This window comes from Podarcis melisellensis, assembly GCF_964234715.1.
Source record: "Podarcis melisellensis genome assembly, chromosome: 1".
NCBI lineage: Eukaryota > Metazoa > Chordata > Lepidosauria > Squamata > Lacertidae > Podarcis > Podarcis melisellensis.
In genome coordinates, this window is record NC_138528.1 from 23531237 (window position 1) to 23551577 (window position 20341).

General features: G+C 42.8%; 1 protein-coding gene and 1 pseudogene across 9 annotated transcripts in view; one reads left to right on the forward strand and one right to left on the reverse strand.

The window, feature by feature from the left end:
- Nucleotides 1-12826, reverse strand: part of LOC309372323 (lysosomal enzyme trafficking factor pseudogene) — a 29941-nt pseudogene extending 17115 nt beyond the window's left edge. Inside the window, exons 1-2 of one of the 3 annotated variants that reach the window (XR_014173485.1) lie at nt 12599-12826; nt 6570-6603 (exon numbers count right to left, since the gene is read on the reverse strand). The product of XR_014173485.1 is annotated as a lysosomal enzyme trafficking factor pseudogene (transcript). Of the gene's footprint in view, nt 1-6569; nt 6604-7751; nt 7905-12598 lie in introns of those variants that run through there. The other 2 variants (XR_014173496.1, XR_014173474.1) reach the window with 2 other exon arrangements.
- The window catches only part of FOXN3 (forkhead box N3), a 194428-nt gene that overhangs the window by 81553 nt on the left and 92534 nt on the right, over nt 1-20341 (forward strand). For all 6 annotated transcript variants that reach the window (XM_081912834.1, XM_081912832.1, XM_081912833.1 and 3 more), the window contains exon 3: nt 11901-12037. In XM_081912834.1, coding sequence (XP_081768960.1) covers nt 11901-12037 — 137 coding nt within the window. The remainder of the gene's footprint in view (nt 1-11900; nt 12038-20341) is intronic.

Here is a 20341-nt window from a genome sequence, read left to right on the forward strand (position 1 = left end):
CTCAATATTGTCTCCTAAATATTCTCTAAGAACTTGTCCACACTTCTGCTTTTCCTGCTGCTTTCCCCCGGGAAAATCCGCTCGTTACTGAATTCATTTGCTGAATTGGAGCAAATGTCAATTGGGTTTTCTGCAGATTGACGTTTGCTCCGATTCAGCGGTAACAAGCAGATTTCCCCGGGGAAAGCAATGGAGCAAACAGAAAAACCACTCAGACCCGTGCCTGGAAGCGTGGGACAAGTGGAAAACCTCTCGGACCCGTGCTTTCTAGGTATTAGGCGAGCGGAAGTGTGGAAGAGCCCCCTCTCTTGAAGTCTTGAAGGGCGAAGGGGTCAGGGATCCTCTTGCACAAGATACCACTTTCTTAATTTGTAGGTTCTCCTGCCAGCATTCTTACTCCACTGAACTTCCCTGAACTTCCCAAGAATCAAGGAAAGTGTGTCTGTGATGTAATTTTTCATAACTATTCAGAAGCACCTCCCACCAATTGGCTCTTGCAACTGGCTTTCATGAAATGGTTTGTGGAGGTGGCATTCGGAGCAGAAGGCAAGCATTGTTTTGTTGTGCGTGTGTGTGGTGTTTTCCATTTTTTCATACTCTCCTTATTTAAAAAGCACACTTTGTTCCCCTGCGCAAGTTACAGTGTGTTACTACTGCTGATTTAGATAAAAAGGCACCTGGTTTTTTCTTCTTAATAAAAACACTTATTGGAAAGTTATTTTACATTGTCTAAAATGTTAATAACTGTGTGACGGAGATTATAGACAGTCCCACTCCTATTAAGAATTCTTGAAAGGAGTGTAGAAAATCTATTGACTGCGTGAGCACTTTGTAATTTGTATGTGCCATTACAGGAGATTGAAATGGCATGTAACTGGCGGTAATGGTTGGCAATTCATTTGTTTTTCTTTAGGAATTCTTCTGCGATTTTATTTGTTCTGTATTAGAAAAATCACAGACATATTTTGCTGAATTCAAATGAATATCTACTTTTAAAAGATATAAATACCTTAGTTGCTTTGGGCAGCCTCAGCATTGATATGATATGGGGGCCTCAACAATTGCTTGAGAAATAGGTCCAATTTATTTTTGTGTGCCTTACTTCTAATTAAACACCCTCCAGATTGTAGTTTGAGAGAGAATGCAGGCTGCAGTCTTTGAGCAGTGTTATCCAAACATAGGAAGAATAACTACAGTCAAACCTTGAGTTGAATGTCCTTCGGGTGGAGTGCGTTCGAATTGCGCTCTGCTGCAAACTGGAAGTAACGGAGCACATTACTTCCGGGTTTCAGCGTTCGCGCAGACGCTCAAAATGACGTCATGCGTGGAAGCGGCGACATGCGCTGTCGCATCTTGCGTTCTGTTCGGGATGCGAACGGGGCTTCGGAACGGATCCCCTTTGCATCCCAAGGTACCACTGTACTTTGGAAGCAAGTACTGTACAGTCATACCTTGGAAGTTGAACGGAATCCGTTCTGGAAGTCCATTCGACTTCCAAAACATTTGTAAACCAAAGCTCGATTTCTGATTGGCTGCAGGAAGGCCCTGCAGCCAGTCTTAAGCCCCATCACACATTCGGCTTCCAAAAATAGTTTGCAAACTGGAACAGTCACTTCCAGGTTTGTTGTGTTCGGGAGCCAGAACATTTGAGAACTAAACTGTTCGAAAACCAAGGTATGACTGTAGTTTGTAGACTGCAGATCAGTTGCCTTCAGCATAATAGTATCAAACTCTGTTGTCTTAACAGGTTACCAATGTAGATTTCCCAGTTTACTGTTTATAGAAGCAGAAGTTGGTCAAAACTTCACATTTTAGAAATTCTAAACGATGGCGACTTGACTATTCGAAATTCAAAATATTGCTAAAGAAAGGATAACTGTAACTCTTTCATGCTGACTAGCAAAAACTGGATATTGGTTCACAAATGGTGGGAAATCAGGTTGTGAATTTATAAATATACCCTACATTCTATAGTGTCCAGTACCAAATTATTGTACCATTCGGTTTGTGATATACTGGTCCCCCACTACTCCCACCTACCCAAGCTTTTAAGGCTTCGCAGAATGAAAGATCTCTTTCTTGCTCAACTGATGGAACTCAAGTGCGGAAGAGATTGCTGGAAGGAAAGCATGTTTTGCTCCCCCACCTGCCTCTTTGAGAATCGGTAGGACAGCGCTGGCTTTTAAGAGGAGCGTTCATCACTGTACAAGTTCCCTTTTGTACGTGGCAAAGCTTCTCTGCCCTTGGCAACCCTGGGCCACGGTTTTGCTGATACAAGCAGACATAAATGGTCACAGTGGGCTTGATTTGTTGAATTACCGCCCTACGGAAATGCTGCCCCCCCCCGAGTGCTGGTGTTTCCATGAGTTGCAGCACATGCTAGTGAAGGAAGCCCAAATCCACTCTGGTAATTCTTATTTTTTATTTTTAAAAAATTGTTTTCGCATCCTTTCCTTTAGTGAAAAGCAGATGCATTATTTAAGCCAGCATTTCTTCCCCAAAGTGCATTTCTGAGAGATTATTGCATGCCTCAGGTGCGCTGAAAAGCTCAAGGCATCATTTCTTTAAGCATTCAAGAGCCACAATTTCCTACATGCTGCATTGCCCAGAAAGTCTTAATTCAATACAAAATGGATATTGTTATTATTATTTTAAAAGGAGCAGCTGAACAGCTCTGTTGTTGCATTTCTCGTGAAATTGTTATTGGAAAAGCCTTCGCAAATTGGGAAAACTCTTGCTTCAGTGGGAAAGTCTTTCCATAATTGAGATGAAGGAATACTGCAATAATTCAGAGTGGTGTAATCTTCTGCTGACTTTTGGCCTATTAATGGCTCTCAGTTGTACTCCCCACCCTCTCCTTTTTGGATTTGGTGTGCCACTAAGGTTAGCTTTTATGGGAGCTGTGGTGCAGTCAATACGATTAGGGGCCACAAACTGCTCTTCCCTTAAAATCTCGGAATGGCGAATAAGCTCAGCCGGTGGATTCATGTTCTCATAGCAACCCTCTAATGTGCTCCCATCACCAGATGCATGGCCAAAATTTTCACAGCTGAATGCCTGAAGTCAATGGGGGACCAAAGTGGTTAGCGTCTCTGAATAATCCATCTGGCTGCTCTGTTTTGATGATTAAATGTGTGTTTCGGTTCTGCAGACACCCATGAAAATTTTGGATGCCCGGTTTCCAAAACGTCAGTCGGAAGGCACAGTATGGCTTCACTTAGCTGAATGGCTTGTGAGACAATATCTACAACATGCAGATAATCAGAAGTTCATGCCTCCTTGTAGGGCATTATGACATGGAGTGCTCGAGATGGCGGGTGGAGCATGCATTGAATTAAGAAGTAGGAATATCAGCTAGTTTGGGGTTTTTTTGATGCCTTAGGAGCCAATATAAAACACAGTTCTGTAAGTAGGGTTGACCTTTATATCAGCATAGAGTTTGCTTAGGATGGAGCAGGTAGACCAGGAGACCTCCAGCTGGTCTACAACTTCCATCAGTTTTAGCCAGCAAAGCCAGTAGCCATAGATGATAGGAGTCATAGCCCAAAACATCTGGAGCACACAGAATGGAGGAAGGCTGATACAACATTTGTTTGTGGCCTTTCAAATATAGAAAGAGATGTGCATACTTAGTATTGTTTGAGGTTAAAATGCTGTGTGTTAATGAGAGAGAGAGAGAGAGAGAGACAGAGAAGGGAGTTAAGCATTTGATTAAAAAATATTTTGGAAGCAGGTAAAGTCTGGCAGAGGAAATTGACTTATCAGCTATTACTACTGGATGTAAAAACCAGATTCTGGAGGAGGTGAAAATCTGGCACAAATTAATCCCTGTGTGCGGTTGTCCACACCAATATGACATGCCTTTATTGCTTCAACCCAATTGTATAGGTTTCGGAGAAGGAGCGCTGAATGAGTTTGTGACTGTTGGACTTTAGGTTTGCTTTCAGTTCTTCAGCTGCTGGGTGTGCCAGACTGGGTCATGGACCAACCTAAATTAAATTGCACCTGGAATCCGATCATTTTCTTTTGTTCCCCCCCTTTTTTTGGGGGGGGACAAAGGTAAGGTGGGGAAGGTAATGCAGAAAAATGGTAGTGTGGAGAGAAGTAGAAGGATATCATTGTTCTCCAGTGGGCTGGTTCGCATGACATGGCAAGCTAAACTATGAGTAACTGTGACCCCCTTGTAGTTAGGGAGGAGAGCTTAGCCACAAGCCTGGGTTCGAATAACATGCTAAGCCCAAACCTTGATTTAGCTCAGCATGGCGCAGGATTAAAAGGGACCACTAGTTTGTCTTTCTGTGTCATACAACCCAGGCCGTAGGGTCTGATGGAGGATGCTCTCGTACGGCCTGCTTTTCTGCAGATGGGGCTTTGCTGCTCTTGATTTCTTTCTGAAAACTGGCTTCCCCTGCCCAACCCCCAACCCAACCCCCCAAATGTTTTTTACACCATTTGGTCCACTTTGAACAATGATTGTAATGAGGTAGCGAGATAAATATATTTTAAATGGTTAAAAAAATAGACAGTAAATTCCATGATTGTAGGAAGTTGGGGTTAAAGGTGGACCCCACTCTCAAAAAAAAGAAAAAGGAAAAAAAAAAGCTGTGGGCAACTGGCATTATGTGCTTGATAAAACTGTGATGTTTTGAAGCTCACATATTTTCAAGCGCACCTTCCCTACATTGTTGAAACATACTGCTGGGAGCCACAATGAGCTGTAAAGATTCCTGGTGTTGTTCTGCAGCATACACAATACAGGTTTGTAACTTATACCCATATATATCATCTGGGCATTTCACTTTTGTAATATTATTTCTCTGAGCATATGCAAACTGGCAAGAGAAACGTAGCTAAGGTGCCAAGCTTCTTGAGGTTGCCAGCTCTAAATTTCAAGTAGCAAAGGCATAAAACGTGGAGCTGTAATACCAAGAGGATTTGGCAGAGCCACAGAGGAAACGATATGTGACTTTGTGCTTAAACATCATATTCCATGGGGCTGATCACTTTTGTCTGTTTCGACATCTTTTGGGGGGCAGGGGTGTGTGGCACTGAGGATCCCATCAAAAATATTTTGCTATTGCCATCTGAAGTGGAACCCATTGTTAGGATGCACATTGTTAGCAGCGCACGGAAACGCCGTTTACCTTCCCGCCAGAGTTGTACCTATTTATCTACTTGCACTTTGACGTGCTTTCGAACAGCTAGGTTGGCAGGAGCAGGGACCGAGCAACAGGATCTCACCCCGTCGTGGGGATTCGAACCGGCGACCTTCTGATCGGCAAGTCCTAGGCTCTGTGGTTTAACCCACAGCGCCAGCAGTGTGCTTAGCATCACATCCTTAACCTGTCTTTCTGCAATTTGATGCTTTTGTTTGATTCTCAGTGAATAAAACTAAACTATTGTTGCCCTTCTGTCTCCTGGACGTCTCGCATAATATTCCTACGTGCTAAAGCAGTTATGTACCATGGGTCCCAATTCATGCTGGAAACAGTATATGAGTCTGAAGCCCTGTTCTACTTAAGGCATGGCCAGTTCCTGTCCAATCTGAGAATGAGATACTGTAATGGTTAACAGGTTGGGCTACGACTGGCAAGACACAGATTCAAATCCCCCACTCACCCACGAAGTTGTTGGGTGAGTTTGGGCCAGTCACTATCTCTTGTCCTAAACTTCCTTGCAGGATTGTTGTGAGGTCATACCATCTTGAATTGGGTGGGTAATAAGTGCAGTTAGTAATAATAATATTTTGGGGCAGCTGAGGGTGATTCATTGTGTAAGGGAAAACTTGAGGCAGATCAGAACTTAGCATCATGGTCCTAAACATTCTGTACCAGGGCTATGTGTTCTTGCCCATGTGTTAAAAAGAAAATACAGTTCTGATCCCAAGCGACAGAAATTCTGACCCAATTCTTGGTCATATAATTTGTCTACATTATGCCAACTGACCATAAATTTACATTTTCTTGCATATTTCTTTTTTCATGGATGATTTTGCTACTTAGGATTATTCAGCTACCTCCTGCCAGTCTTAGGTTAATCAGCCCAGTTTGCACGCCTGGGTCACCCTGCTGGGTACACTCTGCTCGTCTTAAAGAATGCTGTGCCGGGCTAAAAGGGGGAGGGACCTTGTGCAGAGCGCATTGTGCACAGAAACCCGTGGCTGTTTGTGGGCTGCTAATGTAGTTCCAATGCCTGTTTGTGGAGGGGGACTGAATCCAGTAGCCTCTCCTTCCTCTTGTTCCCAACAGATGCTCAACTCTGACACAGAGCTGGTACTTTCAAATTGATCTCGTTTACCTATAAGGCTGTCTGTTAAGGTCCCAATAAAATCATAGGATTGTAGGGACCATGAAGAGTAATCTAGTCCAACCTCTTGCAGTGCAGGAACAAATACAGTAACTTAGTCCTTAATTCAATAACCTGTCTGTGTTCAGCTCCATATGGAATCTGTGTGTGTACTGTGCACAAAATTTGAACCTCAGCAATTTAATCTTCCCTTCTTGCATCTGAGAGGATATACCTTTCAGGTAACCTGCTGTAAAAAAAAAATGAATCAAAAAGTCACTTACTATTCTGTGACTTGTGCTTCGATCAGGAGACTTGCTAAAAAAAAAATCACACAAAAATATTGGAGCTTGACCATAATAGATATATTTATTTACTGCTATAACCCACCATTGTTCTAAGGAGGTTAAGGTGGTGTACAAGATATGCCCCAGACAAACACATGGTTGTAACAACCCTGTGAGGTGGGTTAGGCCAAGACATAGGGACTGACCCAAGAGGGTTTCATGAATGAATGAGATTTAACCTTGTCCTACAGTCTTAACCATCATACCACATTGGATTTCAAGTTTCAGTTGACTTTGGTGGAGTTGCAAGCTCCCCAAAATTGTTCGGCCATTTCTGGAACCAAGCAAAGGCGTAGTACCAAGGAATTTGTAGCTTAGCGGTAAAAGAAATACGTGAATGTGGAAGGCCCAAGTTCAGTCCCTGACATTTCTGCTTGGCAAATCATCAGGTAGCAGAGCTTGGTCAGGACTTCTGTCACTCTGATACCTTGGGGACCTGCTGTCAGCCTTGAGTAGACAACTGCTGCATCCACACTAGGATACCACTTTAAGAGTCCCAGCTTCCCCCAAAGAACGGTTGGAGTTGTAATTTGTTAAGAGACCCCCTATCTCCCTCACAGAGCCACAATACCCAGAGTTCCGTTCAAAGGGGGATTGATTTTTAAACCCCTCTGAGAATGGTGGCTCTGTCTTTCCTAACAACACTCTGCACCCTGAACAAACTACCACTCCCAGGATTCTTAAGGATGCTTTTAATGTAGAGTGCAGATATGGCCAATGCTAAGCTATACAGACCAGTTTGCCTGTAACTTCTTTTAAGTAACTACCTGCTTCAGATGAATAAAAAAAAAGGATTCAGGCAACTAAGTAAGTTCAAACACGTGGACCAGTAAATGTTTCTGTGGCTATTTGTGAGTTTGGAGCTGTGACCGAGAAAACAACCAGCACCAGTTTTCTTTCATTCATCGTTGAAGGACAAGTAAAGCGAATGGATGAATGATTGTAGCAAGGCTTGCAGTGATGTGCTTGAAGAGTTTGAAATGTTGTGTTGCAAAAGTGATCCGGGAGCTCTTGATCCACTCCATAGGCACTACTTGTTTCCTTGGAGACAAATGTAATCAAAGGGCTCTTCCTTTCCACCCCTTTCCTCACTTTTTATCATAGATGCTGTTGACTTACGGCTTTCGAAGTGTGGTGGAGTATCATGCGAAATGTTGGAAAGATGGAAATTCAATCACTGAGTGATTGGTCTAAACTCCATTGATTTGGAAAAGTGAAGGGTTGTTTTTATTCTTCCTGAAGAACCACACAGGGTGTTCTTCACACTTTTCCCATATCAAATAAAATATTGTCAGTGTCTGCTTTAATAACAAACCTTTAGCATTTGACAACTCACATGTAATCATTCTGCTAGTGGAATATAGATACTTCAGCCTGGAAGTTTGTTCTTAGCTCGCTGACAGCTCTCAACTGAAAAAGGCTGTAACATCGAGCAAACTTTCTCTTTATTGGAAGTTCTGGTATGTGATCAGCCTTTTTTGGCTGCTTCAAATTTTCATAGAGTCATAGAATTGTAGAGTTGGAAGGGACCCTGAGGGTCATCTAGTCCAACTCTCTGCAATACAGCTCATAGTTTGCCAGCTTCTCCGCAAGAATACCACGGGAGACGTTGTTAAAAGTCTTACTGAAATCAAGATCCACTGCATCTGAGCATTCCCTTGATCCACCAAGCTTGTAACTCTATCGAAAAGAAATGAGTTTCATCTGGCATGGCTTATTTTAGAGCAGAGCTTTTCTAAACTGTGTGTCGCGACACATTAGTGTGTCAGCTGCAGTGTGTAAGTGTGTCAAATGAACATTGCCTGTGCTCCTCCCAGGGCAGGAAAGGGGTTGGTTTAACCTTCAGTGTGGTAGTAAAACTAAATTACTGTGTCACGAAATGATGCAAGTCTAAAAAGTGTGTCACCAACATGAAATGTTTGGAAAGCTCTTTTTCAGAGAAACCCACGTTGGGTCTTAGTAATTACAGCATCCTTTTCTAAGTGCTCACAGACCAACTGTTGAATTATCTGTTCTAGGACCTTTTCTGGTACTGATGTCAAGCTGACTGGTTAATAGTTACCTGGGTCTTCTTTTGACCCCTTTTTGAAGATGGGAACAACATTTGCTCACCTCCAGTCCACAAGGACCTTATCTGTTCCCCAATAATTCTCAAAGAGGCTCCTTTAGTAGTACCCTTGGGTGCAACTCATCAGGCCCTGGAGATTTGAATTCATTTAAAGTAACCAGCTGTTCCCTTACTACCTCTTTTTCTGTCTTGGGCTGCAGCTCCCTCCTTGCATAATTTATTCTGTTATCACCAGGTAGAGCACTTCTTTACTTTTGAGTGAAGACAGAGGCAAAGTAGGTGTTGAGCAGTTCTCTCTTCTCTCTCTCTCAATCTTTCCCCTGCAGAGGACTTACTACTTGCTTGTCCTTCCTCTTGCTTCAAACATAGCAGAAGAAGCCCATTATTATTGTTATTGTTATTGTTATTATTGACCTCTCTTGTGAACCTGAGCTCATTCTGAGCTTTGGCCCACCTGACTTTCTCCCTGCAACTAATGGATACTCATGCATACTCTTCCTTCATTTCCCCCCCATTTCTTATACATTCTCTTTTTAAAATTTCAGCTCATCCTCAAGCTCCTTATGCAGCCATCTTTAGATGCTTCAGACTTTTCTTTCTTGTTAGAATTATCTGTCTTTGTGCCTTCAATATTTCACCTTTAAGAAACTCTCTGTATTCTCATCCTTTTGTTGTTGCTTAGTCGTTTAGTCGTGTCCGACTCTTTGTGACCCCATGGACCAGACCACGCCATCTCATCCTTTTAGTGAACCCCTACTAACTTACTCAGTTGAAAGTGATTAGGATTTTTCTCCATGTAAGTACAGAGACCCCCAAAGGCTGTGAATTAATTTCTCATCTTGTTAGCTTCCTTTTTAAACAAGGGCCTTTTCTATCATTGTAAGGTGCTCCTCACTGAGCTTATTTCTTTTGGAATCTTAAATCCTTTTATCATTAAAACCTTATGGTTCATTTAAATAAAATCTCAATTTATATGATTTTTTTTAATGGCTATAAAGTCATACTCGGGTTAGGAATGCTGAGGGTTGTGCGTTTTTGGGTTGTGGACCACGCCAAACTCAGAAGTACTGGAACGCGTTACTTCTGGGTTTTGGCGCTCGCTCAGAAGCGTGAAATGATGTCACGCACATGTACAGAAGCGCTGAATCGCGTCACGCACGTACTGTGAGTTGCGAACGTGCCTCTCGCACAGATCACATTTGCAACCCGAGGTATGACTGTAAGTTGTTTTGCTTTCCTTTTTTAATGTAAGCTTCCTACCTATGTGTATGGATATATGTATGTGTGTTATTTTAAATTCCTTTAAAATACTTTTTAAATCTGTGCTTTTATTAGTGGTTCTGAGAGGCTTTAATACTGCCTCCTCTCCTGAATATTCCCATCCATATTGGTCATTAGAACAACTTGTAACTAAGGGTGTGAACCCAGGTTCACCTCTTTCCTCCTTCTCAATCCATTTTCCTTTGTGCCGTGTCTTTTATTGTTAGCCGGGGACACAGACTGACTTGACTTTATTGTATTGTATTGCATTGCGCTGCATTGCATTGTGGTTATTTGTAAACTGCTTTGGGAGCCTTTTATCAGCCCTCCCGACATAGCAAAACCTACCCCAGTTGCCTGCTATATTTCTATGTTAACTGTCATGCCAAATATTTAATAGACAGGCTGCTGAAGCTGTACAAGAAACCAGGCTACTGTAGCATTCTAGGTGTTCCTCCTCACCAAATCACACCTGTCTCTTCTACCCTGGATGCGTCTTGGAATTTTCACCAGCTATATTCCTTGTATGATATCACAAAAAAATAATAGCTATAGTAGCTCTTACTTGTGAACTTTAAGAAGAACGGCTAAGATTTGCTCATTGCTAGTTCACATGGCCATTGAGTCCTCAGCCCATCATTTCAGGTTATTCTAGTTTCACTCTAGTTTTCTTGTAGTAAAGTGGTGCTCTTTAAGTACTGATTTCGAACGTAGGTTTATTAGCCATGCCCTCAGCCATTACCCATAGTCGAATGCTCAGATGGTTGCCTTGCCAAAGTAAGATAGAGTCATCTGTATGAATTGTAATTGAATTTGGGGATGGAAGGGAAACATTCCCTACACAAAACTTCCTGACTGACCTGATCTGAGAGTCCCTGAAAAGTTGTAATTCCTTCTAATAACGGTGGTGCATTCCCAGTAATGTAATAAATGGGGATAGGATGTGTTGTCCATCCTGGTATTTTTTTATTGTGCCCCTCAGAAAAGTTTAGGGCAATGAGCACAGACCCCGTTGTGCAAGCAGAAGTCCTTGCGCTAACAGGAGGCGGATACAACCCACTGTGCTTGGTTCCTGAATCAATGTTGTTTCTGCCACTCAAGAGTGCATTTTTTTCTGTTAGTGCAAGAACTTCCACTTGCACAACAGAATTTCCCTTCCCTGGCCTCTTCCACATGTAATTCTGCTCCCAAGTTCTGTTTTCACTGACAAAGACAAGTTGGTTGAATGCCACCCATAATTACCAGTTGCAAGGGAATAGAAGTGGAATCCTCTGAACTTGAAAATAACTAGTAAATTTTGTTTAAGCCTTACCTCTTGCAGGCAAGCTAAACTGATTACGATTCTCTCAGGCTAAAACTGAAATTCTAGACCTCCCAAACAGAAACCTAGGCTTCATATATTCAGATTTATTTTAATTATTACACTTGGTGTGAACCAGACATAGTAGGTGTAGTTGAGGGATTAAGTTTTTTGTGGTAAGGTGGCACTCATGCTTTCTGATATTAGGAACACTTAGTTTTTAAAATAAGTTGCTTAGGGAGCTTAAGCCCACCTTCCTCCAAGTTTCTTTTACAACACCCAGAAGAGAATAACAGTTTTAGTTTCTTATCTGCGAAGCTTATTTATCTTCCAACTTGGCCGTGAAGAATAATTATGATATTTCAATATGTGGTATGTGTGCTGCATTGACAGAGAGGGAGAGAGAATTTCCAGAAAACTGCACAGAGGTAGCTATTTTCACAGTTTACATACAATATCAGACTGCCCCAATTCCTTCTAAACATCAAAACTGAAATACAGCTGCACCTAAACTAGCATTTGTAGCAGAAAAATGAGATCTGTTGTTCTTCATAAGCAGGAAGGAATATTCTCGGTTTTCTGAAAAACTTAGAGATACACTTACGTCATTTAAAATGATATTTTTTATCCTCCTTTGCAGAGTATTGGGAAAGGGTCTTTATGGTGTATAGACCCAGAATATAGACAAAATCTTATCCAGGCTTTGAAAAAGACCCCCTACCACCCATATTCGCATGTGTTCAGCACCCCTCCAGCGTCTCCTCAGGCATATCAAAGGTAAGAAAACTTGAATATAATTTTAACATGGTCAGTTGCTTTTCTCTTGTCTCAAATACTGGATCAGGCAAGGTCCAGAAATCGGGGAGGGCTGCTAACAACATTATGTAGTCTAGCTTTTACTAGAATGCCTCTGTTTGATGGGCCAGCAAAGGCACTTACTGCGCTTATCACAAATTAGTTGTACTTTAACTGTTGAAAGATCCAAAGTATGCACTCTTGGTTAGTAAATTTAGCTCAGGTCAATTGACTTGTGCATATTTGGGATCTTTTAAGGCACAACTAATTGTGATAAGCGATCCCAGGTATGTAATCTCGCATAACAGCACAGGATGCACCTTTGCTGGTTTAAACCAAAACCACTGTTTTTTTGCAAGAAACACAGCAACCTGTTAGCTCTCAGTGGCCCGCTGGAAACTCATTGGTGGCCCAGTGGAGACAAATTAGACCACACTCTGTCTTCTGCCCTGCTATAAAGGACTACAACAGCTGCAGAAAGCATGGTAGTTCCCTAAACTTCTTGGTACTTAAACCGTCTGTTAGAGCCGCAGTATGTCTTACCGGTTTTGGAGGAACCGACCTGTTCATTTGCAGTTTGTCATTGTAAGTTTCCAGTGCTCCTTTGGAGGTTTCTGAAAAACATTCTAGCTGCTTGTGCTCAGGGCCATAGCTGGAGTTTTAAAAGGGAAAGGAAACCGGCTGGGTTTTCCTCTTTGCTTGCATGAATAGATGTCTACCTCTTTGGAAGCAGGTCGCTGGTGCTTTTTGTCCTCCTAGCTCCCTACTTGGTAGATTGCTTTGTCAACGCAGCTATATAAACTTTTGCTTCTAGGTAACAGGAAGCTTCCCTTGCTGTTGTGGTTACCTGCTCTGTGAGGCGAGTGGGTCTGTTCATGGTTATGCCTAGTTGCCATAGCTCACTCCTGTTCATTTTGTAAAAAAGGTGAACCAGGACTGGTGACTTTGAAATGTCATTGGAGGGGGGAAATGGAAGTACAGTACTTGAACAGTGATTGTTTGTTTCTTGTTTGTCCTACTCAGGGGAAAGCATGAGATAATTACGGGGTATCAAACCGCCTGCTTTTCATAACAAACCATTCGGGAAATGGATTATTTATTTCTATAAACAGAGGATCAAATCACATCTGCACGTAGGACAACAATAGGCAAATTTATAAATAATAATAATTTAGAAACTTGTGTTACCTTTGCACAAATTAGATCTACACCTACTTGCCTGGCTGCAGATATATATGTTAAAAGCCGAAAAGGAATTTTAAATGTGTATTTAGATGGGGATTTGGGGGGTGGTGCAATACTTTTCTGCCCCCCTCCACTCAAGTTATATCACTTCTTCCCTGCTTTTTAGAAGCCAGCAACATGCAAAGTAATTTCATTCTGGTAACGTTAATGAGGTTCTCGTGCATCTGTGTTGATCCGCGCGTTCCGTCACATGACCCAGACAATCAATCTTCAGGCAGAGATTGGGAGGAACAGCTGGGCTTTTGCAGGAGACGGCTGTATGTCTGCCCTTGCTAGGCGATTAGCGTGATGGTAACCATAGCGACTAGAACGTCTCCATAGCAACGCATAGCTGAGACAGGTGCAGTTGCATCACAAGGCTGTTGCCTGGCAAAAGGACAGGCCATTAGTACTAAGATATACGCTGTTGCCTTGGTAACGGATAACCCTACATAGCAACTACAGTGGACTTGCAGCATTTTTACCCTCCTGATTAAAGAAAATAATAATAATAAGAGACATTCTACCAGGTTGTTGTTGTTGTTGTTTTAATCTATGATCAGCAGCACCGGGAGCTCTCACTGCCAGGGTGTCTGTTGCTAAAAGGTGTACTGAATGTGAGATTGAACACTGATGACAGAAGGAGGTGAAGAGCTGCGCCTAAGGAATTGATACTAGCTGTAACAAGTTGAATATTGGAGGTTAAGGCTGCCATCTCATGTTTGCCACCATTGAACTTAATGAGGTTTATGTCTTGGTAGACATTATTAGTTGGGACGCGGGTGGCACTATGGGTTAAACCACAGAGCCTAGGACTTGCCAATCAGAAGGTTGGCGGTTGAATCCCCGTGACGGGGTGAGCTCCCGTTGCTCGGTCCCTGCTCCTGCCCACCTAGCAGTTCAAAAGCACCACAAAGTGCAAGTAGATAAATAGTTACCACTCTGGCGGGAAGGTAAACGGCGTTTCCGTGCGCTGCTCTGGTTCACCAGAAGCGGCTTAGTCATGCTGGCCACATGACCGGGAAGCTGTACGCCAGCTCCCTCAGCCAATAAAGTGAGATGAGCGCCACAACCCCAGAGTCAGTCTCGACTGGACCTAATGGTCAGGGGTCTCCCTTTACCTAGACGTTATTAGTAGCAGCAGCAACAGTGAGAGCAAGCATTCTTGCCCTGCTCTTTAGTAAAAGGTTTCCAGAGTTCTATAGGCAGGTTTGCGCTCAGGCTTACATTCTAAAATACATGACATACAAGGGGAAAGGGATGGAGAGGGAGGAGGAAAAAGGCAAGTTAGGGCACTAGTTCTTATGACGACCACCTGGGAAGGAAACACTTTAGGGCAGGGGTTTTCAACCTTTTTGAATCCATGGCTCCCTAGACCAACTACATTATTTCTGCGGCAACCCTGTGAGGCTCAGGAGCCCAGTTATATCCCCCCTTGTCCTTTTCCAAACACCTTCCCTTGTGGAGTGCTCCCTCAGCCTCCTCTCCTCTCTTTGGGAGCCCCCTCTCTTTGAGAGTCCTCTGGGCAGTCAGAGCTACCGCTCCTGGTCTCTGAGCTGCCCCCTCTACCCCAAAGAGAGCTGCCTCCTCACACTGCCCCACAGGGGCCTGGAAAGCACACCCTGGCCAGCCCCAGAGGCACCATTCGCATGGGGTGCTTGTAGCCAGGGCTGCTGCAACAAACAGCTGTGCAAGCCTTTGGGAGGCAGAGATGCAAGAGGGTATCAGAGGAGGGAGGGAAGGAAAGAGAGACAGAGGCCAGTGTTGCCCACAGCACACCCTGACCATCATTCAAGGGACCCAGGGTGCCACAGCATACTGGTTGAAAACCTCTGGTTTAGGGAGCCTGAGGGTGGAATGGCTGCAGCTAGGTGATATAGTGGTACCTCAGATTACAGACTTAATTCGTTCCGGAGGTCCGTTCTTAACCTGAAACTGTTCTTAACCTGAAGCACCACTTTAGCTAATGGGGCCTCCTGTGGCTGCCGTGCCGCCGGAGCACGATTTCTGTTCTCATCCTGAAGCAAAGTGTTGTAACCTGAAGCGTATGTAACCCGAGGTACCACTGTAGTTGGAGGGGGGGACTCAAAGGCAACTGGTATCAGCAGAGGCAATGGAATAGCGCTGGTTCCCATCTCTACTCTGTCTTGCAGCCTGATGGAGATGTACAGTGGTACCTCGGGTTACAGATGCTTCAGGTTACATACGCTTCAGGTTACAGACTCCGCTAACCCAGAAATATTACCTCGGGTTAAGAACTTTGCTTCAGGATGAGAACACGAATCGTGCTCTGGCGGCGCGGTGACAGCAGGAGGCCCCATTAGCTAAAGTGGCCCTTCAGGCTAAGAACAGTTTCAGGTTAAGAATGGACCTCCGGAACAAATTAAGTACTTAACCTGAGATACCACTGTATATGGGTTTGTTTACCCTGGCATATATAAGATTGTGTTGTTAATATCTGCTTTATCCTCTCAAACGTGCCCCCCCAATAAATTCCACAATAGTCTCTTTGATGTTTGTGGTTTTTTTCCTATATCCCTCCCTGAATTAGTCACCAATCTGCTCTGGCCCAAAGTAACTAAATGTTTTGTAGCCTGACCTTATAGAGCCACAACAGTACAAGCCAAGCCTTACACTGCAGCAGAACAACAGCAGCAATATCTTATCTCTGCCATGCATAGCTCGACCCTAAGTAGCACTCACAGTTTGGGAGGGCAGGAGAGAACTGTCAGGGGCAAAGGCATTTAAGAGGGTGCATGAATGGGTCCGAATTTTATCCACACCAACTCGGCCCATGAAGCTGCTGCAGGGCTTGGCTATGGTGTCATTTACTGGCATAGTAGTTGTTTGTATAGAACAGGCATCCCCAACCTGTGGCCCTCCAGATGTTTTGGCCTACAACTCCCATGATCCCTAGCTAACAGGACCAGTGGTCAGGGATGATGGGAATTGTAGTCCCAAAACATCTGGAGGGCCGAAGGTTGGGGATGCCTGGTTTAGAACTAGTTGACTACAGTGATTAAGAACCCGATGAGATGGGAAGATCCCAGCTCCCTTATGGGAAGGGCTCCTGGTGATAACAAAATCTTGTCCCTGTGATTTTATTGATGTGCTTTTGTTATTTGTAAATCGCCGTGGAATAATTTGTAATCAATTTGTAATCAACATTCCCTCTACCACCTCAGTTGTTGCCAAGGCTTTTTTTCAGCCAGAACTCAGTTCCGGCACCTCTCACGTGGGAGCCATTGCCATTCTAAGAGAACAAGGGAGGTGTTCATGGAGAGTTCTGCCCCCTCGTTTTCTAGAAAAATAGCATTGGTTGCCAATGTTATATAGATAACTGGACCACATGATTTCAACAGTGCACTTCTATGGAGGCGTTTGCAGAGCTTGTGTTAAGATCAAGGTGGGAATTTTGTTAGAATAAAGTTATAAACTGAAACAAAAAAGTAGCCGGTCCCTGGCCCCTTACGGACCTGCTTCCATGGATAGAAGGTGCTTTTGGAGCCCACCATTAATGGAAAAGATGGTGGTTTTGACTAATTTCCCCCCTTTTCCACCAGTGTTAGAAACTGGGATAGAAAAGCTAGGAGCCAAATGCCTCCTGGGACCTGGGTTGTGGGCGACAAAACAGTGTGTCTAGTTGCCATTGGGGGGGTGGAGTTTGGCAACACTTTCTATTTATTACTTTGATATTACGCAATTCACATAAGTGACACAGTATCACAGTTTTAACAGAAGTTGTTAATACATGTTTAATTTGGAGTTTACAGTAAAAAATATTGGTACTGTACTTCAGTTTTCAAAACACTCTACCCTTTATTGTTAAACTCCCTAACGTATTAATTGTCCTTAACATATACTTCAAGGCTTCAAAGCACATACATTCCAGTAATCCTTGAGTGTCAGCCAGGCGCAAAAAAACCGCACCCAGACTTTTTTAGGTGCTCGCAAATGGAGAATCTTTAGGCGCAAAAAGCATCTGGCGCCCTGCTAATTTCTAACCCTGCTTTCCACACCCTTGCTGTTCTGGATGAAAGGTCATCTGCCCCCTGTATAGACCTGTAAGACCACTTAGATTATCTTTTTTTTTAAAAAAATAATTTTTATTCATTTTTCAAACACATAATAAAAAACAAACAAAACACAAAACAAAAACATACATAACATTTAAACATGTATAATTTCATAATCTTATTTTCCTACACCTTCTTTCCTCCGACTTCCCCATACCTCCCTTTTGCTGCATCCTTATTTTGCAATTCTTTAGCAACCCTTTAGTCAATTTGTCTATTAGTTCCCTCTCATTAAATTTCTTTTAAATTTATTAGTTACAGCTGTAATTCTCTGCTTCTTACCCCTTGACATCTTAACACTCCTCAATTTTACAACAATTTTTAAGATATATTTTAAATTTCTTCCAATCCTCTTCCACTGTCTCTTTCCCCTGGTCGCGGATTCTGCCAGTCATCTCTGCCAGTCCCATAAAGTCCGTCACCTTTGTCTGCCATTCTTCCAGAGTAGGTAGTTCTTGCATCTTCCAATACTTTGCCAGAAGAATTCTTGCTGCTGTGGTAGCGTACATAAAAAAGGTCCTGTCCTTCTTTGGCACCAATTGGCCAACCATGCCCAGGAGAAAAGCCTCAGTTTTTTTAGGAAAAGTCCACTTAAGGACTTTCTTAATTTCATTATAGATCATTTCCCAGTAGGCTTTAATCTTCGGGCAGGTCCACCAAAGGTGATAAAAGGTACCTTCAGTCTCATTACATTTCCAACATTTATTATTGGGCAGATGGTAAATTTTTGCAAGCTTGACTGGGGTCATGTACCACCTATAGATCATTTTCATTATGTTTTCTTTTAAGGCATTACATGCCGTAAATTTAACACCAGTGGTCCATAACTGTTCCCAGTCAGCAAACATAATGTCATGACCGATATCTTGTGCCCATTTAATCATAGCTGATTTCACCGTTTCATCCTGTGTATTCCATTTCAACAGCAAGTTATACATTCTTGACAGATTCTTAGTATTGGGTTCTAACAGTTCTGTTTCTAACTTTGACCTCTCCTTCTGAAATCCTATTTTCCTGTCCTGCTTAAATGTCTCATTTATCTGATGGTAATGCAACCAATCTCGGACTTTGGACTTTAACTTCTCATAACTCTGAAGTTTAACCTTCTCACCATCTTGTTCTAGGATTTCACAGTATTTTGGCCAAGACCACTTAGATTATCTGGGGAAAATTCTGTTCATGGCATTGCACCCCACTGAATGCCATACAGCGGGGACCCCAAACCAGGTGTTTTCTGTTATTGTCCCTGTGTTATGGAATGCCCTTCCCTCTGCCATATGTGAAGCAACAACCATCAGTTGCATCAGACATCTTGTAAAGACTTCTTTTTTAGCCCAGACTTTCCCTCACCCGTAAGGTCAGACTCTATTTTATGCGTTTGAATCCCCTGAATGCATATTTTATTTGTTTTTAATATGCTTTTATGCTGTTGTTTAATTGGTCTTGGGTTGAATTTTTGTCTTAATAGTTTTGTTTTTAAATGCACACCACATAAGAAAATTTACAAACACCAAGCAATTTATAAATGCTTTTAACTAACCTAAGTCAGTCTTTGGGAGAAGCACCTCTGGGTGCCGTTGCAGCCTGGCCCCTTAATTTTCCACGTGAAATCAGATCGAAGAGGAGGTTTCTGAAGGACAATTCATTTTTAGGCTTTATAGGAACTGCTGTCTGCTATACCTGTCTTGGCAACTTCTCAGCTTTTTTATTTGAATGCTGTGAACTGTCCTTGGGGTGTACTTGAAGGCTGCTCAGAAACATCACCAGGTGCCAAATTCTGCCTGCAGTGAATACACTAATTATTTATGTATGTGTTTATTTCAGGTGCTTATATTCCACTTTTCGTCACGCAGTGACCAAAGCAGTTTCCAATTTATTAAGCCAGAACACCGTAATTTGAAAATTTAAAAAATGCTACTAAAATCATCAACAATTTAATTTATAATAAAAAGAACTATTGCAGAACAACCCCCTCCCCCTCAACTCAGAGCAATCCAAATCTTACTTCAGACCAGCACTGAAGGAATTTCAGTGGCTGATGCCCAGACACAACTTGAGGAAGTGCATTTGACCTTCTCAAAGCCCTAACAAGCTTAGATTGGGCAGATTTTTGAGCTTATCTACTCCCATGTGAACCTCCTGGTGATCTTCTGGTGATGCTTTGTTAGTTGTTCCATGTGCCACCTCCTCCATGGATTTGGCCGATAGCGTCCTTGCACGAAGTTTTCAAGAAAAAAGATGGGATATGAGTCGAAATAACTGGTCACTGGAGAACAACAGCAGCTGGTTGGCCGTTGTGGGAAATGGAATGTCAGATTCAACAAGGCAGCTGTGGGGAACGTTTGGCCCTCCAGATGTTGCCAAACTACAATTCCCATTGGCCATGCTTGCGTAGCTGATACAGGTTGTAGTACAGCAACATCTGGAAGGTCAGAGGTTCCTCACACCCGCAGTAGGCCTCTTATCCACCAGGAATCTTAGATCATTTCAACCAACAGCTGGAGTGACCTTGAGTGGAGTTAACGGTAGAAACGAGAGCTCATGCTTTGCACATGTAAGTTTCTAGGTTCAGTCCGTGACATCCACAATTAAAAAGGATCTTAGGAACACGGGAAGCTTGTCAATGCCTTGTACTGAATCTGACCATTGGGCTGCCTTTCCTACCCTTACCTGGAGATGCCACAGAGTTAACCCAGGACCGTTTCCGTGCAAAACATCTGCTCTACCATTAAGCTGTAGGTTCTGCTATAACCTGGAAAAGTTGCTGCCAATCAGGCTTGCTGTTGCTAAATTGGCCAGTGGCCTGACTTTGTGTTAAGCCAGCTCCTTATTTGAATCATGCCATTCTTTAATAATGATAATATTAATAATAATGATAATGATAATAATAATAATAATAATAATAATAATAATAATAATAATAATAATTGTTATTTGTACCCCACCCATCTGGCTGGGTTTCCGCAGCCACTCTGGGCGGCTTCCA